The sequence below is a fragment of the Peromyscus leucopus genome, chromosome 14, assembly GCF_004664715.2.
Source record: "Peromyscus leucopus breed LL Stock chromosome 14, UCI_PerLeu_2.1, whole genome shotgun sequence".
In the NCBI taxonomy this organism is placed as follows: Eukaryota; Metazoa; Chordata; class Mammalia; order Rodentia; family Cricetidae; genus Peromyscus; species Peromyscus leucopus.
The window spans coordinates 41,021,962-41,047,312 of NC_051075.1; the positions used below are offsets into that span (position 1 = coordinate 41,021,962).

Sequence of the window (25,351 nt, forward strand, 5' to 3'; positions counted from 1 at the left end):
TTGATGGTAAAATGATTATATAATTTAGATTTTTAATTTATTAATTTGTTCATTTATTTTGCATTTGTGTATGCATGAGTTCCTTGGTGCACACATGAGGTGGGAGGAAAACTTCCAGGAGTGTCTCCTTTGACCATGCGGGTCCCAGGGATCACACTCAGGTCATCAGGCTTGGCGGCGACCACCTCTACTCACTGAGCCTTCTTACTGGCCCATCCCCATTCTATTTTAAAACTGTGCTGGATAATGGTGGTTCATGCCTGAAATTCCAACAACAAAGTAGTCTACTATACAAGTTCAGCTTATTTCAGTTAAATTTTACTTTGGTAATGTTTCATTTATAAGAGCAAAACATACGGGTTCAATTACAAATACCTGATAGTTAAAGTTTATAAAATCATACAAATTGTTCTTCTTTACAAAAAATTTACTGGGGAGATGGAGAAAGCATTTCCAACTAAGAATCTGACGTGATTTGTGGTTCTGAGAAGGAATCATCTGTCCTCTGCCGTTTAAGAGATGGCTCTTCGGGATTCTCTGTAACAAATTCAGAAAACCCATTTTAGAGGATTTTTTAACAGTTGAATACGACTTTTTTAAAAGAAGATATTCTTAAGATTTTTTTCATTCAGTCACCTTAAAGAACACTGCTGTAGATTTATCATTTTAACAAGCCTATTAGACTAAACCACATACCATGCTAAAACTTGAAGAAACATTCTCGACTAAGTGGCAAGGTATCACAAAATGACTGGGACTAGTTTAATTCCCCACTTCCAAACCTTACACACACACACACACACACACACACACACACACACACACACACGAGTTATGTTAAAGGCATGATACGCCCCACTCCAGTCTCAAGAACTTGCTCACCTACACTGAGGGCCTGGGTCTTGTAGAGTGTAGCAGCAGGAATCTGGAAGGTGATGCACAGCATTTCCTTGTTAGGGGCCACGTTTCTCACGAGGTGAACTGAACTACTTGCCTCCAAGGGAACTCCTAACACATCTCCAGCTCGCTGACAGACATCCTGAGCAGGATTGGCGTCTTTGGAGAAACAGTAACAGTGCACTGTGGGAAGCCGCTCACTGCTGCTCGGCTGCCCGTCTAGGAGTGACCTGAAAACACCAAGAAACTCTATGGCCTTTGCTGGCAAGTTCATGACAATGTGGACAGAGGGTTTGGCTTCAGTTGGCAGTCCTAGCCGGCGCATTAACTCTTCTCTGACCGGTCCTTGGAGGAAGTCTTTTCCATCCATGTTGAAGACTTTCACTTTCTGGTCAACTTTATTCAGTTTACAATTGTGCAACAGCCATTTATGGGACTCCGGATTGAGATCATTGGCAAATACTGTGCAGTTTTTCCTTGCTGCTGGTATGGCAAAAGGCCCAACCCCAGCAAAAACATCAAACAAGACGTCTCCAGGGCGGAGAAGTTCAGTGATCCGGCCGTGTTCTGTAGAGAGACGAGGATTCCAATAGACTTTGGAGAAATCAAACTCATATGTGTAATTATTTTCTCGAACCTGAAAAGGAAGGGTATCATGTTTTTAGTTAATCTCATTGGATTTAAAGTCTGCCCACTGAAACTGGATAGGTTGCATATGTACACATGAGACATACATGTACATGTTACTGTCATAGGAGCAAATAACTTCACTTAAAAACATTCTGGTTACACTCCTGGTGTTTATACCATTTCTGGAGCCAATTAATATCTTGCATTCACCTTTTTCATGTGAAAAGTCAGCTCTCCAAAGCCAAATGGCTGTTCCCATCCTAAAGGGGTCATAAAGTTGATTCCAGTTCACATAGGAATGCTGTGGAAAGGCCGACTAACTGGCTTATGTTCCCAGATGAAGAAGGAAAACAACACGAATCATCTGAAGCCTTCTTCTTCTAGAGCACTTCCACACAGCAAGCAAGTGGCCCTCCACAGCACTCAGGCTGCGAAGGGACATGTTAGAATTTGAGGTATCTATGTTTGTGGTAGTATTTTAATTGTGCTGAAATGTAATTTTATTTGTATGTTAATAAATAAAGTTTCCCTGGAGATCAGAGGTTATAGCAAGCCATAAACAGAAGTCAGGTGGTGGTAGCCCACGCCCTTAATCCTGATCACATGGCAGACAGAGTCTCTGTGTGTTCAAGGACACGGCCAAGTGTAGTGATACATGCCTTTAATCCCAGTACCAACCATAGAGACCTGGAGGTCTGTATAGACAGGCAGTGACGAAGAAGTCATGTGGCTGGGCTTAGAGCCAATGAGAAGGCAGAACAGGAAAGCAGTAAAAGCACAGTTTAGACAGGAAGAAGCTCTCTCTGGGGAAGCTACTGAATGGTGGTAAGCTAAGGCTAGTAGTGGCTATTGCTCTGATCTCTTCGGCTATTTCCCCTGTATTTGGTTCTGTGTTTCTTATTTAATAAGACTGATTAGAAATTCCTTTTACATATGTTTTTAGACAACAATTACTAAAATTTTATGAATTTCATATCTATAAATTAGACATTTTAAGCTCCTCATTTTATGAACAAAGAATCAAAGACCAGAAAGTCCCTAACTTAGACAAATATGCTATATCTTTCTTCTGTTTCCTGGGGCCCTAATTTCATATTGGTATATTACCTTCCCCCTTGGACCAAACCAAACACTTCTGGCCAGAGCTGGAGGCATTTCAGTGTCTGCCCCCTGAGAGTGCCCAGGAATAACCTGGCAGGTGGATGTTTCAAGAACTACTTTTCATACACTGTTCCACAGCCTGCTCTATCCCTTAACTGTCCAGGGGCATATTGTGAATGTGCTGTCTTGATTCCAAGCATCAGTCTTTCTGTTCACTTTGGGTTGGTATTATAGTGCAGTACCTTGGTTAGCATTTTCTCCTCTCCAGACAGCACCTCCATTTGGAAATTTCGGTATGTATTATCAATATTGCTGGTTTTATTTACTGCCGAGGTGAGTCCTGGGTTTTTGTCAATCATAACTTGGCCTAAAAAGTGAAAATTCATTATAAATACTGCTTGTTGTTTGTGAAATTAAAATTAAAAATACTTAACAGAAATGAACAACATTTTCTTTTGGTTTACAAATAAAAGCTGTACTTGGTGTGTGTAATTCTACCTACAATTCTAAAAAAAATCAAAGAGATAAGTTAGTGACTTACAGCCTATATAGAATTTATGGGTACCTTAAAAAAATTTTTTTTGAGGACTTGTGGTCTATCGTTTTCCACATTTTTGTTAAACACAGTCAAATAAAAGCAAATATGAAACTGGCAAAGGATGGAATGAGAGGCTGTGAAGACCCTGAACAACAAATGGTCACTGAAATGCCAGTAAAGACATGCTTGTTCCTGTTGGCCTCACACCAAAGGTTTCTTTTACTGTGTGTTAGAAACAAATGGCCCCAGTTTGGAAATGTATTTCAGCTAGCAATGTTTACAACCAAGGAGACTCGGGTTCTTCAGAGTCTGACCGACATTAAAAATGTTCTTTTAGTCGAATATGTATCATAGCAGAGAAGCTACAAAGACAAAAATATACATCAAAAATGACTTACTGTTGCTCTTTAATTAAGTCTGTATCTTTTTGGCAACATTAAAATTTTATAAAGATCTATATGCTCTCATTTCATAAGGAAAGAACTTCATCTGTGAGTTAGTAAAATGTACTGAATATAAATTAGCTGAAATGCAATGAGAATTTCAGAATTCAGAATACAATAAAAATAATGAATCAATGGCCCACTTAACATGTTCTGCTTCAAATATCTGAACTCAATTAAAAATTTTTTTTTTGAGAATTTCTACAATGAGTTTAAGGCTATTAACTCCAACTCCTCCTGGATCCATCCCCTCCCCCCTCCCTACCCACCCAATTTTGTGTCTTTTTTCCCCACCCATCAAGTACGGTTTGTGTGGCCCACATATTCAGAGCTATATTGCCTTCCACCAACTTTCAAGATATAAAAGTTAAATTAAATGAAATTTTAAAACATTAAAAGCAATTCTACAACTCCATAGCAAAAACTTAGAGCTTTGCACTTATTTGGTAAGCCCACAGAGCTGTATTGCCAGTCAGAAGTGTTTTATTTTTAACCCTTGAGCACTGTATAAAAAATTAAAAAACAAGCATGACCAAAGGACGTTTTGAGTTAGGGTAGGTAGGCACTGAATGAAAGCCCACATCTGACATTGCATTAATCCCCACTCTCAGGGCCACTACTGTGCAGGATCAGTGTCTTTGTTGATAAAAACAGAGAAGCAGAGGGGTTGGGGATTTAGCTCAGTGGTAGAGCGCTTGCCTAGCAAGCACAAGGCCCTGGGCTCGGTCCTCGGCTCTGAAAAAAAAAAAAGCCAGAGAAGCGCAATGGCATTATCAAATCCCAGCCATGCAGAAGAACACTGACTACTGCATCTTAAAACTGTGAGTAATTCCCACAAGTTTTGAAAATTATTGTATTAGAAAGAGCAGTAATCCACAGAATGCACGGACACCGAGTATTTATATAAAATGATTTTGACTAGTCTTCCATCTAAAGAGTAAAGGCCTTGGGTCTCCGTGGAGCTACAGCAGTGGGGGGTTCGTTACAGTTTCTAAACAGCTAGGAACACTTAAAATGTCTTAAAGTACTTAACATAAAGAAGAGGCGTAATGAGCTAAATCAATAAGTGAACAGCATTGTATATCTGACTCTAACTAAAACACCACCATTTTTGAAACCTAGTACTGAACATTGTCCCAGAAGTCTAATGGCTTTTTGGACTGAAAGAATTATGTTCAATACAGAGCACAGCTTTTGTGTGTGTGTGTGTGTGTGTGTGTGTGTGTGTCGGGAGACCCAAAGTCTATGCCAATCCTGTAACTAGAGAGAAGATATTCCAAAAGGCTCTTCAAAAACAGGGATGGTGCTTACGGTTTGGCTTCAGATTAAAACTAAACTACCCTGCTTCTCTAAGTTAGCATTTTAAAGTAAAAATTGAAGCACTAACGTTAGAATCAGTCATTCTTTTTTTCTAGAACATGAATCTGACTATAATACACCTACCAATTAAATGCTTGAACGGCAGCTGATGGTCTCGGAGATTCAGGTGTGCAATGTGCCCAACCCTGCTGAAACCTGAGGTCACGTCTTGACCTTCCGGAAGCACGGCTCTCAAAATTTCTTCTGACTTAAAGTTTTCATAAGTTAGTTCCAAATTGTATTCGGATAACTGTGGACTGACATCGAGTTCTTCTAAAGCACCGAGTTCTGCTTTCTCAAAGGACTCAACAGAAAGCATTTTGAAGGGATCCAACATAATGAATCTACTGTCCTCATCTTCGGGATCTTCAACGACACGCTTTATGCCCGGGCGCTGCAGGGCTACTCTCTTGAGGGCACGCATCAATCTGTTGACGACCTCTTTCCTCACTTTGAGCACTGGGACGGACACTGTCTTTTTAAAAGCTGTCCTATCCAGTTCTGTCATTCCTCGAACACCAGAGGGTGGTGAAAATAACTCAGGATCTCTCATACTTGCTTCTGTTTCTGGCATGGTTGAGAATCTTTGTCTCTGACCCAACCAAAAAACACTAGGTGCTGTCCTAAGCCTTGGTACCAGTGTCCTTGTGATTGCGGACAAAGATACAGATTCACTGGGGCGACACCATTCTACTTGCAGAAGTCTTCTTGAGAATCCCAATGGCTTCCATAAGATTCTAGGAAAAAGATTCAAAAACACCATCAAACTACATAGGAGTCCATTCACAGCGGCTTGAGAATGAAAATAAGATTCTTTTAAATCACCTGCTGAGTGCTGACTGAAAGTCTGAAAGGCATGGGGGACAGTCTCTCTTGTAGGACAGTACAATTTTTGTCGCTGGTTAAACAATAAATTTGCGTCTTCAGTCTGCTTGCCCTTCTAACAGAAGGATTACCAGTCCAGCCACCTCCCCGTATTCAATGACAATTTTCTACAGAACACACAGAGAATTGGAAGTGTGAAATCTGAGTTAAGGGGGAATCTCTAAATGAAATGGTTTAGATAGGATGCCACCAATGGCCATATTTCCTAGGATATTCTTACAGGCTTTTGTATCAGAAGCTTTATTATGAACTTTGTAAGCTAAGGAGTAAGTTAATCACCCAAAGTTGTGTGGCTGGTAAGTGGTTCAGCAAGGCCTAGAAGGTAGCTCGTCTAGCATGCATGACGCCTTGGGGGTCTATCTCCAGCATCACTTATATCAGCCACGGTGGCGACTGTAATCTCAGCAATAGGGAGACAGGAGGGTTAAAAGTTCAGGACCTGCCTGGGATGCATTTGAGACCAATCTCAGAAGACAAAAACCTTGGCTAAGAATGACCTTAAGGGCTGGAGATATAGCTCAGTCGGAAGAGTGCTTGGCCTGGCATGCACACACAAATCCATGCGCTTTCAGCACTGCATAATGGGTACGGCGGTGCAGGCCTCTGAGTCCAACACCCCACTCAGAAGAGCAGGCAAGGCAGGAGAATCAGAAATTCATCCTCCAGGCCAGCCTGGACAAACGAGATCCTCTCCCCTCCCACGTGGCCTTAGTATATTGCTAGGATGCCATTCATACTGTACTGCCATGGGCCTTGCCTGAAGTGCCTTGGCTTCCGTATTCTGGTGGACGAGGCTTGACTGTGTGTCTGAAGCACAGTATTAGCTATTCATTTCATCTTTTAAAACACCAAGTGGTAAAGGGTCCTGTCACAGGCCACTAGACTACAAAGCAATGAAGTTGAGAGTTATACTAGTATTTAATGAACTATACGGAAACTCAGTAATTCTAGGTGTCCATTTATTATTTGTAAAACGTGGATTAAAATCCATGAAAAGATTTTCGTGGTCCTGGGGATCTAATCCTGGGCAATACTCATGCTAGGCAATCGTTCAAACCACCGAGCTTAACATCCCAACCCTCACCGGCTGCAGCCGCCGGACCGTCAGATCTTTCTCCTCACCCGGGACACTTGCAACCCCTTCACCGGGCGCCCCTCCCGAAGTCCCGGAGGGCGGACCAAGACCAGAACCCTCACCTCATGCTCTGGTGCAGATCGGAAATGGGTCTCCTGCGGGTGGGCGTGGCCTCGGCGACGTCATCATTGTTGGCCGCCGAGGGCGCGTCGAGTCAGCTCTGGTGGCCTCGCTCCGCTCTTCCTGCCGCGGGTAAGGTACGGGAACCCGGAAGGGCCAGGCCCGTAGCTCCGCCCCTGACGCGGCTCCACCGGGCGCGTGGGGCCGGACCAGAGGCTCGCTGATGGACTGGGTCGTCGGCCGCGGAGCAGCATGCAGGCGTCGCAGGGCAGCCACCACGCCGAGCCGGGCTGGTACGTCTCTGCCCAGCAGCCGGAGGAGGAGGAGGAGGCGGCGGCTGCGGAAGAGTGGAGCCCGTTGCTAAGCAACGTAAGTGGGCTCGGCTCACAGCGCGGGGCTGCTGGCGCTGCAGCATCCTCCCAGCCCTTGCTAGAAGAGTTCTCTGGACGTGAGGGGACCGACCCCGGGGTGGGACTCGGACCACTGACCTCAGCCGAGTTTGGAATGTGGCCGTCGCTTGGCGCGCTCAGTCCACAGTGGGGCTTGGGACACCGGCCCGGCGGGATGAGAGCCAGGGTTTTGTGACTCACAGTTGTTTTGTATCTTTGTCGCCTTTCAATTTCCTCTAGTCTTGGGAGGTCTTTGCAAGAATCCTGAGATAATTTCTTTTTTGGACTTAATCATGGGGCGAAGGGAAAGGTGAGCTCTAGGCACTTTAATACAGATGCCTCTGTAAGTGAAGACGAGGAGAGGGATCTGTACGCATACAGCTCGTCCTTAACCTAAAGCCGGTGTAGTAGGCTGTGTGAGCCCCATGGCCCCCGCCCCCTCTTCAGTGCCCAAGATCCGGCCCAGGACCTTGGGCATGCTAGACAAGCACCCTAACCCAGTACTGCTTTCCAGTCCTGGGACTCCACTTTAACTGAATCCTTATACAGTAACAGTCGACAGTTTTGCTTCTGTTGTCCCTGTAAGGTATTCCTGATCGTCCTTGCTGGGCAGACTTAATTCATGAGGTATATAAATAAAAGGTTAGTTTTGCAGCCCTAGTACTTGGGGAGGAACAGTTATGGGCAACAGTTCCATGCTGACACAGGGATTCAACAGGAATCACGTGAGCTGAGGCCTCTTCCTTCTCTCAGTCTCCACCCTTTGTTTACCTTATCTTGATCCCTTGAAGTCACAAGAAAGGCCATGGCTCCTACTGAGGCCAGCTTGGGCCCTGTACTAGAGGAGGTCTTTTTCTGAAAGACCAGGTTCCTCGAATTGCACCAATAGGTCAAAAGGAAAGGAACAAGTGCTGTGTCCGAATTTGCTTTCTGGTGCTGTGATAAAGCCTGTGACAAAAAGCAACTTGGGGAGGAAAGGGTTTATCTCATCTTACAGCTATAGTCCATCATGAAGAGAACTCAGGGCAGGAACTTGGAAGCAGAGGCCATGGAGGAACACTGCTTTTTGGCTTGCCCCTTCTGGCTTTCTCAGCTTGCTTTCTTTCAGGCAGAAGGGCCTGCCCAGGGATGGCACCACCCAAAGTGGGCTGTGCCTTTCCATGTCAGTCAGGAAAATGCCCCCCACAGGCTGGTTTGAGGATATTCTCTCAACTGGGGTTTCCTCTTCTCAGATGACTCTAGCTTGTGTTATATGGACAGAAGCCCTAACCCTGTCCTGGTGATGTAGTTAGTGTTGCCCACACAAATCCTCAGGTTTGTAGATCGCCTCCATAATTTGACAGTGATGTTCCCACAGATTGTTAAATTCCTCATTCGGACATTTAAAGTGACTAAATTGTGTGTCTACAGGAACCTCACAGACAGCGATCTCCGGGGGTTTCCTTTGGTTTCTCAGTCTTTAATGTGATGAACGCCATCATGGGAAGTGGCATCCTTGGATTAGCTTATGTGATGGCTAATACCGGTATCCTTGGATTTAGGTGAGGCCTGTTTTCATATTTTATCATCACTTTTTCATTTTGATAAAGAATTGCGGTTCCAGAAGTTACTGGTCTACAATTTCCAGGCGGATGATTGCTGAGGTTTTAACATTGCTTTGTCACCCCCGTGCCTCACTAATCTGTGGTTTGGAGGAATGCTGCACACCACCATCAGGCACTGCTTGAGGGATGTGTGCTCTTGTAAGACCATCAAGAAGGAAATCAGGGACTCTTCAGACAGCATGGGCTTTAGTTGGAAAAGGACCGGCAGAGGTGGGGGGCGGGGGACCTCTGGTGTAAGAATCTGAGCCTGTGCCTTACAGGCTGGGGTAGTTAGTTACAGGGCACAAAAAGAGAAGGAGGAAGGCCACTGTAATTTTTCCCTTTTTGGCAGGTGGTTGCCAGGGGTAGCTAGGGGAGTAAGGTGAGTGGTGAGGATGTCACGTGATAGATAAGCATCTTTACCTGGTCACCCATTACTAGGGTCCATAGGGCACAGAGGGTGAGAATCTAGAGAAACAAGTTACTTTAGTCACTAAGGCCCGAATGACTTTACTTTGGGAATTGTCATTGCTGAACCAAATGGAGCAGCCACGGCTAACAGTTCTGAAGTGCAGCACTGACCTGATTCATTGTTGGGAGATCCATATAGAGTGTACTCAAACAAACGTAGGTGGCAAGGCCACTCACATCTACACTATATGGTGCAGCCTGTTGCTCCTAGGCTAAAGATCATGTAGTGTAATGCATTCTATTGTTAGTGCAGTAAAGCAGTTGTAGCATAATGGTCTTTGTGCATCTAAACATGCAAGAGATTTAGTGAAAGAAAAGTGATGTTCCTGAATAGGACATGACTGGGAGAAGAGGTTGGAGGACTATCGTTTGTTTTTCTTTTTTTCTTTCTTTCTTTCTTTTTTTTTTTTTTTTTTTTTTTTTGAGATAGGGTTTCTCTGTGTAGCCCTGGCTGTCCTGGAAGTTACTTTGTAGACCAGGCTGGCCTTGAACCACAGAGATCCTCCTGCTTCTGCCTCCCTAAGTGCTGGGATTAAAGCCCCACTGCCTGGCTGGGGACTAGTTTTAACGGTCTTTTGTTTTGTTTTTAACTTTTTGATTCTTGCTATAACAGCTTAAAATACAAGCATGTCATTTACCATATGAAACCTTCCTTTCTTTATGTCCTTATTCTACAAGGTTTTTAAAAGTTTAATCTACTTTTATTTTAGTAATTTACTTTTTTTAAAAAGATTTATTTATTTATTATGTATACAGAAGAGGGCGCCAGATCTCATTACAGATGGTTGTGAGCCACCATGTGGTTGCTGGGAATTGAACTCAGGACCTCTGGAAGAGCAGTCGGTGCTCTTAACCTCTGAGCCATCTCTCCAGCCCCAGTAATTTACTTTTTAAACTTTTTTCTTTAAAACTAAGACACAAACACACTTCCTACCTGAGAGCCAGGATCACCAACATCATTCCATCCTGTTCCCCTGGGAGGTCTTCAGGGCAATATACAACTGAAGCTAATGCCCAACAGGCCTTTTCTGAAGCACCTGGAGGATTGGTCAGAGACTGCATTACGGTTAACATCCTTCCATAACAAGAAGGAACATGCTTCGCACCTGTAATCGTGGTAGTTGGGAGGTAGATACAAGAAGATCAGGAATTCAGGGTCTTCCTCAGCCACATAAGTTCAAGACCAGCCTAAGCTACGTGAAACCCTACCTCAAAAAACCAACCAACCAACCAACAGAAATGACAATAAAAGTGTACTCGAAAATCATGATTTAAAAAATACAGTATAGTAATATAATAAATACATAAACCAATGATTTGATTATTTATTCTTGGTGAATAATCTATACCAGATGTAAAAGCATGTACTACACTTTTGTGTGATTGGCAGTATAGTAGTGTGTTTTCCCCAGCTTCAACATGACCGTGAGTAATATGTTGTGCTATGCCATGGAAACAGCCATGGTATCACTAAGACCTCATTGGTAACCCAGACATCATTATACAGTGCAGGACTGGTGTTGATTTTTACTAATCTAAAAATGTGGCTAAGATTGTTTTAAAAAAAAAAAAAAAACAAAAAAAAAAACACTTGATTACTTGATTTACACTCATTTATAATAATTTTAAAAAGCCTCTTATTCAAGTCAATGTATGTCAGGTTGTCCAGTGTGAATCAAAACTTGTCAGCCATCCATGCAAGTTAGTAGCCGTTCTGTGGCTATTTTCAAGAGTTGATTGTGGGCCAGTGTCTTCGTGCTGTTCTATGGCTGTGACCAGACACCGTGCCCAAGGCAGCTTACAAAAGAAAGCAGTTAATGGGGCCTTGCTTACAGTGTCCGAGAGAGAGCCCACCGTCGCCATGCTGGGGAGTGTGGCTGGCCACAGGCGGGCAGGCAGGCAGGCACTGGAGCAGTAGCTGAGAGCTTTCACCCTGATCCACAGGCCAGAGGCACGGGACAGGACACACCTCCCAATCCTTCCTGATTTGGTCACCAACTGCTGACCAAACACCCAGGGCTGGCCAGGAGCCTCTGGGGGCCATTCTCTTGCCAACCGCCCCAGCCAGTTAGCCCGATAGTTTCTGGCTGTTGATCACGTAGTGCTTTGTATAGTCGTGGTTTCACTGTCACCTGCTGGTTTGGGTTCTGCGAGTTCCTGTCGGCTCTGAGCTGTGGGATCTTCCGGAACCAGACCTCATACCGAGCATCCAGCACATCCATTCCTTTGGCTCGTTTGTCAGTAGAAGCCAATGTCTCATTTCACTTTCCTCCCTTCTCCCCGCCTTTCTTGATAAGCGAAGCGTTTTTTAAGTAGCCCGCTTTGGTTTTGTTGTGGGATGCGTTCACATGCTTTGACAATTCTAAAGACTGCATGGGACATGTCAGGCAACTCAGAATCAGAGAGCCTCTTCTTTTAAAGCTCTCTGAGAACTTCCTCTTTTATATCACGAGTCTTAGATGCAGGTGGACAGCGCTGACAGTGGTCTGACTGTGTCAAATCAGAGGTCCCTTTGGCGGTTGTCAGATGTTAATTTGTGAGGTCCCCGATGCCAGTTCAGTGACTGCTTGCTGTTTACTAATAAGTATTACATGAGTCACAGAGAGGATTTCACTTAAGTTCTGTGTGGTACACTGGGGACAGCAGCCTAGCCAGAAGCCTGTCCTGCTGGGATCTCCCTGGGAATGAGAGGAATCATTTATGCTGCTGTTTATTTCCACAGCGTTGACACAGGTTTTTAAATTATGTCATTAGAAAGGTGTTAATTGCATTGTTTGGGTTTGAGCTGGAAGAGGTGTGTGTTCCACAGAGCCTAAGAATTGCTGCCGTGTTATCCTGGTAAAGCTATGGTCGGTTAATGGGTCCACATCACTGGAAGGGGAGGGCGTTGGGGAGATAGGGCACAAAGAAGACAGGGAGGCTTCGACCAGGGAAAATGCGTCATTAAAGGGAACGTGTAGATCACTGGAAGCTGAGCTGGCAGTCAGCAGACAGTGCAAATGAGGAATTTGTGTTTCAAGTAACGCTTGTTCCTTTTGATTTCTCCTTTAATTTTCAAAGCACCGTATTTTCATTTACCTGCACCTCGGTAAAATACAGAGCGATCGTTTCTTTAATATCTGTTGTTCTTCTACTACTCAGAGCTATCCCCTGACCATTTGACTGTGAAGAAATCTGTGATGAGATGTCATGAAAAAGAGCAAGTTTGGGGAAAACTTAACTGTGTGATCTTCTATATTTCAGTTTCTTGCTGCTGTTAGTTGCGTTCCTGGCCTCTTACTCAGTCCACCTGCTGCTTAGCATGTGCATTCAGACAGGTGAGTAACACATCATGCTCTCCGCCCGGTCTCTTGAGTTTGTATGTGCAGAAGTGAATGTCTCGGATCTGAAGTCTGAGGGCGAAGGCACAGCTCAATGGTAGCATATATATTTAGCAAGCACAAACAAGACCCCATTTGGAACTCCAGCATGACACATACCTCGAAGAATCTAATTTCCAGTGAGCATATGTCATTAACGGTGTGGTGATCGGTTTTGGTTTCTTGAGCTGAGGATGAAAGCTGATGTTTGTATCACCTCTCTCTCTCTTATCTTTGCATTAGATTTGTGTTGAAGTTCGATACAAGCTTTATCTCTCTCTGCATGGCCAAGCTCGATTTGCTCTCACTGGCCTTGTGGCTTTCAGACTTACAGAAGCAACTACATGTACAAAATAGAGGTTTTAAGTGGGATTATTTTAGGCTCAAACAAATGAGAACCCTAAAGGGAATTTTTGAGAATTTTAAGACTCTTGAACAGAGTTCTAAAACCACCATTCTATTTTATTTCCCTTGTTTATATATCAGAAATTCCTATCTTGTTTTTTGTTTTTTTTTTTTTTTTTTTTTAATGAACAGATTTTGTAACATATCAGCTAGGTGATTATTACGCAAAACCATTTAGGATTCACAGCTCAGAGCTGTAACTCGTACCAGTGGTTGGATGGCTTTGACCATCAGGCTTCCTGATGCATGCCTCTGCCCTCAGGGTGAATATGCAGGCAGATTTAAAAAAAAAAAAAAACTTAAAAGATGGTGTAAGGTAGCAAGCTGTTACAGCAGCATCCTGAATTCAGGAATAATCCCTTCAAGTAGCATTTGTAAATCCTGCCAGGAATATCAGTTGTAGCTTCTTTGCATGAAAACAGTTCTTTAAATTAGGATAGTTCTTCTAACATTGTAATACATTCTTTTGATAAATGCTATTAAAGGATTAAGATTTTAGTCAACTGTGTGTGGCAGGTGGTTTTATTTTAGTTATTTGGGAGTAGTATTTAAATTTGTGGAATTTTAAAAAGTAATATTAATTTTATCCTTTGCACCATTTAACCTTAAATTTCTGACACCCATTCTTTAACTCTGGGGCACACAGTGAAAACTTGTCTGTTTCTCTCTCCCTTTCCTTCTCTTTTCCTTTTGTAGCTGGCTTGGGTCCGGCAACTAACTTCTCATGGCTCTCCACTCACGTGCTGCCCCTGTCTCCGCTGATCGATTCCTCAGTCTCTGTAAAGCTCTCAGTCCAGGTAGGCTCCTTCACAATGTACTCACGTAGACTGGAGAGGAGCGAGTGCTTAATCGCCTCTTGGTTGACTGTTGTAAAGGGTGCTGTGTTCAAGTTGGAGTCAGAAAAGAGTTATTTTAAGTCTTTATAAAAGGTAATGTCTTCCTTTTCTTGCCTAGAGTTGAAAGACAAAGAGGAAATTTCATGTTTATAAAAGGAACGGGTCTTTTCACATGAAACTCTCTTACTTGAAATTTTAATCAGGGTTGCGATCTGTCAGGACTTCTCTTGGGACCTGAGGTGACATGTCAAGGTGCCATATGCCACCAACCTTAGTGTGTTGACTATGAAATGGTCTTGGCAACACTTCCTTCCTAGAATCAAACAAAGTCATGAATGTAAGACGTCAGATCCGTGGTGAATGCTGAGTTCTCACTGAGACATAATCCCAAAGGACTGTGAGGTCTTACAGATGATGTAATCTCAGAAGCAGGTGACTGCGGGTCATCCTGTGAAAACATGGTTGATGCTCTGGGTTAGAACAGTCCCCGTCCCGTCCCCCATCCCTCCACCCCCCAATCCCCCACCCCACCCCGGCCTCCACGTCACTATCAGGAGGGAATGAGTGTTCTGGAGCACTGTACTGTTGCTGGCTCCTCACCCGCACTGCACACTACATTATCACCATGGCGTGCATTCAAAGCCATTGCTTTAATGGTATTATAATACTTATCTCAATGATGTCAGTTATTTTAGGAGTCTCGTTTATCTTTCGTTCCCCGGACCCCGTGTGTTCACCGTCTATTTTCTGATCTTATCTTTTACTGTTCCCCCGACTCCCAAAACCCAGATCATCATGGTGGGAAGCATGGCAGCAGGAGGCAGGCAGGCATGGTGCTGGAACAGTAGCTGATCTGCAGGCAACAGGCAGAAAAAAAAAGCTAGAATGTGCCTGGTCTGAGCTTTGGTTACCCCTAGTGACCCCCAGTGACACACCTCCAACAAGGCCACACCTCCTAATCTTTTCCAAACAGTTTCACCAACTGAAAACCAAACATTCAAATATATGAGCCTATGGGGACATCATTCTCATTCAAAGTACCCCAGTAGCCTGGCTGGCCTGTAACTTCCTTTTCTTTTTAAGATTTATTTCATTTGTGTAGAAAAGTATGTATATTGGTGCTTTGTTGTGTATGTCTGCACACAAGAGGGCATTTGGTCATGAGCTACCATGCAATTGATGGGAATTGAACTCAGGACCTCTGGAAGAGCAGCCAGTGCTCCTAAGGGCTGAGCCTTCTCTCCAGACTGGCCTGGAACTCCCTGTGTAGCCCTGGCTGACCTCGAATTGACAGAGTTCCACCTGCCTCTCCCTCCTAAGTGTTGGCATTAGCGGCATACCCCACCATGCCCAGTTCCCTTTACTTTCTTACCTGCCGTGAAAACTCAAGCCTCTTTAAGAACAGCATTTGTTATATTGACTGTGCTCAGCAGTGTCTGAAGAGATTTACACGTGTAACCTTCTGACAACTGCATGAGGTAGATTTTGTCATATGTGCCAAAGACTGGCAAAATGAGACCTCAAGAGATGACGTGTTTCCCCAGGGATGTACAGCCAATTAGTTGTTTAGAGGAACTGATCTCGCAGTGCACAGTCTGCTGCCATTTCCCACCATGCAAACCTTGAGGCTTGTTTTCTGGAGGAAGTAAAAAGAATCCTGCAATTGACCCTGAGTCATCTTTCTGAAGGCAGAATGTAAGTGAAAGTCGGCAAGCCGAGGACGAGTCCCACTAACAGTTCTAGATGCTGGCACGGGCATCTGCTCTCATCAGGGATTAGAAGAGTGCTTCATACAAAATTTCTTCTGCCCAAAATAAAATGCCTCAAGCTGCAGCTAACGGGGGCACCTTTCAAGAAAAGCATGGCTTCTTCCTGTGGGACTGTTGTGTGATTAAGCCGGTCGCTCAGTAAGCCAGAGCTTCCATTTATCCTCTCAGTACCTTACAGTGTGTCAAGGGACAGCCAAGTAGTACAAGACCATTCAGAGAAAGATTCATGCAAAAACAACCACAAAAAGAACACAGAAACAGCAGTGAGATGCCTTCGTAAGGATACTCAGGTGACAGATTCAGAGCAGTGTCACGACAGATGCTGGGAGGAACAAGAACTGCCTTCCCAGCCACCCTGGAATACAGTTTTTGTTGTTATTTATTCTTACAAAGCTATACTTGTACTACAGGGTCTGCCAGGTTTACCCCTCTTGGCATTTACCCAGACTTTTATGTCTACACAAAACTTACATATAGATGTTTATAGCAATTTTACTTATAATTGCCAGGGAGTGACCAAAATGCCCTTCAGTTGATGAATGACTAAGCAGACTGTGGCATTGAAACAACAGAAAATTATTTTGTACTAATAAAAAGTGAACCACCAGGCCCTGAAGTAGTGGAGAATTTATAAAAGCATGTTATCAGGTGAAAGAAACCAAATGCTCCAGAGTTCTGCTTGAGGTATGTGTACATCGAAAATGAAACCCACACCTTGTGGGGATAACCTATGCTACTTGTTCACTGCAGCATTATTCACAGTGCTGAAATAAAGAAATACCCTGTGTGTATAGTTGGAAGTTTTCCTGTGTCCTGTCTGGTCGCGCAGCCACTCCAGCCCAAGTAAACACAAAGAGGCTTATATTATTTATAAACTGTGTGGCCTATGGCTTTAGCTTCTTGCTAGCTAGCTTTTTCATCTTAAATTAACCCATTTGGCATTACCTGTCTGCTGGCATCTTGTTGCTCCTTTGGTGGCGGGCTGGTGTCTCCTTGACTCTACCCTTTCTCGTCTCCTCTTCAGTTTGAATGTACCGCCTAACCTTGTCCTGCCCTGCCATGGGCCAATGCAGCTTTATTTATTATCCAGTGGGAGCCACACATATCCACAGCATACAGAAAGACATCCCACAGCATGTGTGTCTTTAGGTAGATAGATAAACAGTAATCTATATGTGTATTGGAGTATCATCCAACCTTTAAAAGCAGGCTCATAATGTCTTCCAGGCTCCTAGCCAGTGCTGGGAGCATGGGGGAGCCTGGAAGACATTATGATAATGGTAAGTGAAATAAGCCAAGCAGAAAGAAAAACTGCATGTTCTCACTTACATGTGGACACTAAAACGGTTTAGTTTCAAAAACAGAATAAAACTGTTTGCCAGGGACACTGGGGAAGGGAGGGGAAGATGGTGAGTTCTTGGTTGAGGGACACTAAGTTAAGCAGGATAGTCTAGACACCTGATGTACAGGTTGTTGTTAATGTCAAGTTTATTGGAAATTTGCCAAGAGACTAGATTTTAATTTCTCTTAACCAAGAGAGAAGGAGGAGGGGAGGAATGGTTGAATGGATATGATTGTTTCCTTGAATATCATAATTTCATATGTATATCAAAGCATCATGTTGAATACCTTAAATATATACAACTAAGAGAAAGAGGAAACTAACCTGAAAGGATTGTGTATGATTGGATCCAGCTATCTGACATGGTGGAAAAGGCAAAACTATGAAGAGTAAAGAAGTCAGTGGTCACCGGGGTCAGGAGGGAAGGATGAATGAATGGGAAGAGCATAGAGAACATTTAGGACAGAGGAAAGGAGCCGTGTGATAGCATAATGGTGGATATACATTCATCAAGCTCCATAGACTGTCCAGTACCAAAAGGGAGCCTTCATGTCTGCTGTGGATTTGTGTGATATTGACAGGGCAGAGCTCCTTGATAATAACAGAACTACCGCTCTATGGCAGGAAGGTAGCCTTAGGTGTCAGGCAGGAGGTATATCACAGCCTTATATTTTCTTAATTTTGCTGAGGCCCTAAAAATAAAATCTGTTAAAGAAAAGTAAATGGAGAGTGAGAACAATATAGGAATGAGATGAAAAGTAAAAAAATTAATAATAATGTATTCATAAAAGCTCACAAGGCCGCAACCCTACATAAAGAAGACCAGGTAACTAGGGGACAGACAGAGGGAGAAATAGTCTTCTCCAGGGAAGAACAAACCAATTGATTATTTATGCCAAATGGTCAGCCCTGAAAACATACATACAAATAACATACAGATTGAGCAGATTGTATTTACGTATTTAAGAATGTAGATATATGTACATATATGTATATAACAATAATTAATGGAAAAAGAGGCTATGCGTTTAAAAGAGGAAGGAGGGATATGTCGGAGGGGTTAGAGGGAGGAAAGGGAAGAGGGGAATGATGTAAAAAAGAAAGAAATACTTTTTCAAAGGATCAGCAAATGAGGATCTCTTCTAGTCTAGAATGAAAACATGGATTCTGAGATTTGAAAAAAAATAATGCATCCTTAAAGAAGAACAAGAAAATATTAAAAGTGTTCAGAAACCACAAGCGCCATAGGAGACAGAGACAGAGACGGAAGGAAGGAGAAAGTAAAATAAAATTACTTTTCTAGTTGGATTGGAACACTTAAAGAAATTTCCAAGGATTGTCATAGACAGGAGAAGGAGCTTGAAAATGGTAGAAAAGTCTACCACTGTACCACCTTGAATGTGCTCAGTCTCACCTGAACATGAAAGAGAAAATGTAAGAAAGTTAGAGCAGTCCGGGAAACCAGCATGCAAACCAGAGAACTTCCACAGAAGGAGATAAACGGAATGATAAAGTTATCAACAGAGGAGCTGGTGGAACCGAAGAAAACACGTTTCCATAATGAGGTCTTCCTTCTGTAATAACCATTGTGAAATAATTCACACTGAGTGCATTGTAAATATGGGGAAGCCAGAATAGAAGGATGGTATCTTAAACGTCTACACAGAAGAAACAACAAACAAAAACTCAAGAGCTCTGGGGAGATAACTTGGTTAGAAGTGCCTTTTATGAAAGCTTGAATCATAGTGTCCATGTGACAAGCCGGGTGTCCTGCCACCCTGTCCAAAAAGCCCGAGCTCCAGGTTCAGCAAGAAACTGCCTTTTCCAGAGAAGTTGAACTGAGACCAGCTCTGAAATTGGGTGGCACCATCCTATGGCTTAAGGTCCGAGGATAAATAAAAAGGAAAAAAGGAGAAAGCAGCTGGGTGTTAGCATTCATCTACCCTTGCTTCTTGACTGTGGGAGCAATATGACCAACTTTGTTAAATTCCTGCCATATTGGGTTGATTATATGCCCTCAGACCAATGATTCTCTGTTGGGAGCCCTGCGGTCTAGTTTTGGACCAGTATATGAGTGCTTGTCCAACAGGTCCAGATGAGGTAAAAGCCCACAGGGACAGTCTTACTCGGCAAGGACCAGTGGACTTCAGGATACTGCTGGGACCACGCGGCCTGCATTCTCTCTTCTCTCTCGTGATATTGATGATTCTCTTGGTGGATTTAGTGTCATTTTGTCAATCTTGCATGGAACAGATGTGATCATTCCTGGAAACCCAATTTTTCTCCAATATTTTCCCCTAAAATTCTTTGGGAGCTGATGCTTCTCAGGTTTCTTGTCTGGGGAAGCCAGCTGTCTGAAAGAGCCTGGGAGCTGTTCTGATTCAGAGCTGACAGGATTGGAGGCAGATCACCCCTATTTCTGTGAATATGTTTTGAATGATATTGTTGTTCTTGAAAATGTGTGCCTATGTCAATTACCTTTTAGTTTTGTAAAGACAGGATGTACCCAACTTGATATTTGGCCAAGCCAGCAAAATGATAACTGTTGTTTTGGGTTTAAAGATGTTTTGATGTTAAAGTTGGGAAAAACACATTTGACATATTTGTTTTTGCTGGGGATTAATGGAGGATGGAAAAAACATGTTTGTTATTATGGAAAAGCATGCTTGTTTTTGATGTATAAATAAAGATGGCTGGAGCTAAAAAAAAAAATTGAAAAGTAGACAGAAAAAAAAAAAGAAAAAGAAACTGCCTTCTACACACAGTGTGTGCACCCACATACCAGTGTGAGCACATTACATCTACACATAACAAGGAGACAAAAACCAAGACCCAGGTTAGCTAAAGTCTTCACAGGAGCTGTAAAGTGGATTACAGAACAGTCTTTTTGCAATTCTTGGGGTGCAGGGAGATGATTCTAAAACAGAATTCTCTACCCAGACAAACCCATGGGAATGGGAAGTTTCAGTAATGACACTTCATACGTGCAAGGTCTGAGAGGCAGTCCCTCAAGCACACTTATGGAATAAGCAGTGGAGGGTGTGATGTCAGCCTCGGGAGTAACAGGAACGAGGACTCCAGGAGAGAAGGGAAGGAAACTCCCAGGACAGCAGCCGTACAGCAGATCGCCACTGTCGCTGTCGCTGTGAATGTCCCTTTCACCAAGGCCCAGCACGGCTGCCAGGCCTTTACTGCACCCAGGATCATTTGCGGGGTGGCTAGCGCTAATTTCCATGACCAGAACTTGTGGAGATGAGAGGTTAGGTCGGTACAGAAGTCTTAAGAATAAAATAGGGATGGAATCCAGGCCGCAGGTTGGGGATTAAGGGAAGAGATGGGCTAAGCAGAGTCAAAACAGGAGTGTTGTTGGAGTGATAGTGAAGAGTGAAGTGAAAGGCTGCTTTGGGCCACTTGGAAAGTAGCAAGGTCATTAATGGAGGCGCTAACACAGAGGCAGAGGTGGCTCAAAATTTAAAATAAGTTCATTTGTGACGATGTGGACTTTGAAGTGTATGTGGAAAGACTGTTCTTAGATCAGAAACCAGGTAGAGGTTCTCTCCTTCAGTGTTCTTTTCTCTGTTAGGAAGACAGAAATAATCAGTTCCTTGCCTGAAAAACTCAGTCTAGCACCGTGGTTCTCAGCCTGGGGGTTGTGACCCTTTGGGGACCACATGTCAGATCTCCTGCATTGTAGTTGTTTTCTTTCGCTCTTTGTATTTTTTGGGGGGCCCACCATCCAGCTCCCAAATAAGTTCACATGGAGACTTATTATTACCTATAAATGCCTGGCCTTAGCTTGGCTTATTTCTAGCCAACTTTTCTTAAATTGTTCTGTCTTTTGCCTCTGGGCTTTTACCTTCCTCTATTTCTGTGTACCTTTCTTTACTTCTTACTCTGCGGCTTGCTGTAGCTGGATGGCTGCTGGTCCCTGGGGTCCTCCTCTCCTTCTCTTTTCACTCCTTCCTCTCTTTTCCTCCCAGATTTCTTCTCCTGTTTATTCTCTCTGCCTGCCAGCCCTGCCTATCCTTTCTCCTGCCTTGCTATTGGCTGTTCAGCTCTTTATTAGACCATCAGGTGTTTTAGGCAGGCACAGTAACACAGCTTCACAGAGTTAAACAAACAACATAAAAGAATGCAACCCATCTTTGCATCATTAAACAAATGCAACACTCCTTAAAATAATATTCCACAATACTGCATATCAGATATTTACATTATGATTTATAACAGTAGCAAAATTAAAGTTATGAAGTAGCAAGGCAAATAATTTTATCAATGTGAGGAACTGTCTGAAAGGATCTCAGTGTCAGGAAGGTTGAGAACTATTGGCCTAGCAGGAGAAACAAGTACAGGACCAAATGATATCTACTATAGTGTGCTAAGTACAAGGACTCAGTGTGAAGTCTGGGAGAAGTGAGGAGGGAAGAGTGTGTACTGTCTGTTGACGGGGGATGAGAGTCTGAACATTCTAGAAGACTGAGCTGAAACGGATTTTAGCTAACATGTTCTGTACATTGTTCACAGTGTACTCAAAATAGCTTACTACCAGTAGTGAATAATATACAAAGGAGAAAATTAGATGGTAGAGAGGTCTCAGAGCCTGAAGAATATGAGGACTTTGCCCAAGGAACAAGAGACCCACTGGGATGGTTGAAAAATTAAAGGTAGATACCAAAATCTTGTTCTGTCCAAAGAGAATTTTGGTCCTTCCTAGAGCCCATGACATAGCCTGTAACTCCAATGAAGACCAAATAGTCCATTCGTCTTCTTCTTTACCATGAAGCAGTGATGTTTCTGGTTTGTTTCGGGTTTTTTTTTTTTTTTTTAATGCCATCGAGTTTGTGATAATTGGTAACACAGCCGTGGTGAACTAAGCTCTGTTCACGATAACAAAATGCCCCAGCTGGAAAATAACAAAGGACGTGTTGCTGGTGTGACTTTTCTTTAGAAACAAGTTTTTGATAAAGATCCAGTTGCTCTGTTAAGAGTGTGTCCTGTGTTTGTGTGGTAATTGTGTTCCTGGAAGAAGAATTTATAACCAAACCACATAGCATCTACCATGCCTGTGATGAGGACATTTGATGAAAGCTGGAGCTAGGTGGTGAGTGGAAGTATTAGAACTATGGAGACATTGCGTTTCCCTGGTTCAAAAATTAACATGCATGCACATGCCTGTAACCCCAGACTCAGAAGGCTGAGTCAGGGGGATCCAGAGTTCAAAGTTAGGCTGATCTACGGACCAGGATCCTGAATGACAACAACTAAATGACAAATAGTCAAAATGACCTTTGAACTTACCTTACGTAGTTCATGACGGAATATATCTATATGTTAAACATCCACATAGCATTTTCCAAGAAAGCTCACCCCTGGGATTTTATGGTTTCATTCTGCCCAGCATTGATCTGGGTATCCTGGGAAGATTTTGAATCACTTTCAGGTCATAATAAATTCCATTTGGGACTGTGAGGAACTCGGAACTGAAACTGATGGGGAGGACAACCGGGATATTTCCCAGAGCATAGCTCTCTGCGACCAGTTGTTTATCAGGGAAGGTAGTCAGGTATCCAAACTGTATTCTCCTCTATTTCTTTTTGGATTAGTGAGCATAGGTTAATGCACTCAGAATTGATGGAGTGAATCAGTTAACTGGGCCAGCTTCAGTGGATTAGGGTCCTCATGCCCTGCTTTTTATTACCGATTCTCAACTGACCTAGCATTGTCTGCAGACGTTTCTGGTTATCATGCATGCCCAGGGACAGGGAGGGTGGGTACAGTGCTATTGGCATCCAGTGTGGTCAGGACAGGGATCCTGTTGAACATCCCACAGAACACAGACAGCTCTGTCTGACGGAGAACTACGTGGGCCAAATGTGGCCAGGCTGAGCGGCCATGGACTAGATTGTGTGTATGTTGTGTGTTCTCCACTCGTCATTTTACCTGATGTTAGGGTAAGGAGTTCCTTGCCAGAAGCTAAACTTCCTGCCTTTGGTTAGGAAAGAATGCAACATTCATTTTCATTGTCGGTGTGGATGCATGTGTGTGTGTGTTGAGTGTAGACATGTGCACCACGGTACATGTGTAGAGGCAGGAGAACGACCTCATGGAGATGGTTTTCTGCTCCCGCCTTTCCATGGATCCCAGGGATGAAATACTGAACCATCTCACCGGTCCTCATTGTTATCTTTATTAAAAACTACATGCTTGGGATTGGGGAGAGAACTCGGGTTAAGAGCACTGGCTGCTGTTCTAAAGGACCTGGGTTCAATTCCCAGCACACACACAGGGTGGCTCACACACAGTCTGCAACTTCAGTCCCAGGGGAATATGATGCCCTGTTCTGTCCTCTGTGGTCACCAGGCATGATCACAGCTCACTGATATACATGCAGGAAAACTCTCACACATATAAAGTAAAATTTTGTTGTTTTGAGACAGGGTCTCTCTACGTAGCCCTGACTGTCCTGGAACTCACTGTGTAGACCAGCCTAGTCTCTGATTCACAGAAATCCACCTGTCTCTGCCTTCCAAGTGCTGAGATTAAAGATGCATACCACCACACCCAGCTAAAATAAATTTTTTATTGACCCAATAATATGTGCTTGTAAATGTGGGACAGTGCAGACTTATGAGGTACTTGGAGAATTTCCTGCCTCATTCTTTCCTTACTTCTTTTGGCAGCTGCCTTTCCATGTTTAAATTATGATCTCTTGTTTGTTGAGTTTTTTGTCAGTCCTTCATTGCAGACAGTGAGAACTTAACTCGGTTGTGCCGTGTACTCCCTCCCCACTACTGAGTTCCATTGCTACTCAGTAGTCCATCACTTGGCATCTTATATGCAACTACAGAATACACAAAGCCCTAGTTTTGTTCCCATTGACTTTGGGAAGTTCTTTTCAGCTATTTTCTCTCCTTCTTATAAAGCATGTTCTTCCCTTAAATCAGTGTTCTCAGCCTCCCTGATGCTGTGACCTTTAATACAGTTGTACCGACCCCCAACCATAATATTACCTTTGTTGCTACTTCAAGACTGCAATTTTGCTACTGTTAGGAATCATAATGTAAATATTTTTGAAAATAGAGGTTTAAAGGGTTGAGAACTACTATTTTACATTGTCATGGTAAATAGCATGTATTTTATGTTTTGTAATGAGTTTTAAACTATCCATATTATCTATAGATTGAGTTTAATAGTTGAAAACCATGCATCTATTAATAGCCTATGACTGTGTCAATATTCACTGCACAGCTAACTAGTAAATTGGGAATCCAGAACATTTCTACATGTGTAGTATTACAGACTCTGTTGCCAGCTGAAAGAATGCCACTAGTATTCTATCATTCTCTTTTAATGCATAGAAAGGTTGTTAATCATGCCATATTCAGATGGCACAGTGGCATTGAAATGTATATTAAGAAAGATCAGAAGTCTTAAAACTAGTGAATATTCAGGAACAGAATGCTCTCCATGTACTGTTAGGGGGAAAAAAAGCAAAAAAAAAAATGATGGAAAACACAAGAAAGAAAGAATTTCAGAATAATAAGAGTACTTTCCAAATGGCCAACTTTCTGAGAGTTGAACTGTATTTGGATAACTTGTGTCCCTCAATCCAAATCCAAAGATAATATTGCTTCTGCTGAAACCTGGGCTTGTACTGTAACCAGAGTTTATTAATTGTCCTATTTCATTGAGGAAAAAATGCAAAGCAGACAGAACACTGGAGTCGCTAGCTGGAAATGCTCCACGATTTCATGGGAAGCAGCTTTCCAATGGTTCCTGTGAAGGACGGGAGTCTTGCGCCTAATGCTTATTAAGGAAAAACTCCCCATTTACTGATTAAGACTTACAGCCTCTCTATTCTTTCAGTGTGCAGCATTGATTTCTCTTTTTTCCCCCTATTTTCATTTTTTAAATTTATTTTTCTATTATCAGCTTGAAACAGTATAAATTCTTATCCTAACTGTGAAATGTTTCATTGAGGCTTGCCCAGTAATTGAGTAAAACCAAAACTTATTACAAGCCACAGTCACCCTAGGGTTCCCTCTGCTATATAGCCTCCCTGGTTATGTGGGTTGCAGTCTTATTGTTCTTTGCTTAATATCTAGAATCCACTTATGACTAAGTACATACCATGTTTGTCCTTCTGGGT

The 25,351-nt window shown here is 43.0% G+C and overlaps 2 protein-coding genes across 5 annotated transcripts in view; one reads left to right on the forward strand and one right to left on the reverse strand.

Annotated features, from left to right (window-relative positions):
* Positions 1-300: 300 nt before the first annotated feature.
* Trmt5 (tRNA methyltransferase 5) lies at positions 301-7,131 on the reverse strand. Of its 2 annotated transcripts, none has more exons than XM_028858120.2 (5): positions 7,051-7,131; positions 5,053-5,705; positions 2,871-2,995; positions 883-1,534; positions 301-537 (listed from the first exon to the last, which is right to left on the reverse strand). In XM_028858120.2, the coding sequence occupies exons 1-5, from the start codon at positions 7,053-7,055 to the stop codon at positions 458-460; spliced, it is 1,515 nt and encodes a 504-aa protein (XP_028713953.1). In that variant the 5' UTR covers positions 7,056-7,131; the 3' UTR covers positions 301-457. The 2 variants fall into 2 exon arrangements, with proteins under 2 accessions (XP_028713953.1, XP_028713959.1); XM_028858126.2 differs by lacking the exon at positions 7,051-7,131 and adding an exon at positions 5,794-5,973.
* Positions 7,132-7,203: 72 nt separating this feature from the next.
* Slc38a6 (solute carrier family 38 member 6) overlaps positions 7,204-25,351 on the forward strand; it is a 65,487-nt gene continuing 47,339 nt past the window's right edge. For 2 of the 3 annotated variants that reach the window (XM_028858138.2, XM_037210617.1), the window contains exons 1-3: positions 7,204-7,417; positions 8,848-8,978; positions 12,735-12,808. In XM_028858138.2, the coding sequence (XP_028713971.1) occupies positions 7,301-7,417; positions 8,848-8,978; positions 12,735-12,808 (322 nt within the window). In that variant the 5' untranslated portion in view covers positions 7,204-7,300. Of the gene's footprint in view, positions 7,418-8,847; positions 8,979-12,734; positions 12,809-13,951; positions 14,053-25,351 lie in introns of those variants that run through there. The other variant, XM_028858148.2, reaches the window with a different exon arrangement.

What these genes read in the sequence shown, in the direction of transcription:
- Trmt5 (XM_028858120.2), bottom strand. An exon ending in GCCGTTCAAGCATTTAATTG is followed by an intron (nt 2,996 to 5,052) that starts GTAGGTGTATTA and finishes TTCACTTTTTAG; the next exon opens with GCCAAGTTATGATTGACAAA. An exon ending in AGGAGAAAATGCTAACCAAG is followed by an intron (nt 1,535 to 2,870) that starts GTACTGCACTAT and finishes CTTCCTTTTCAG; the next exon opens with GTTCGAGAAAATAATTACAC.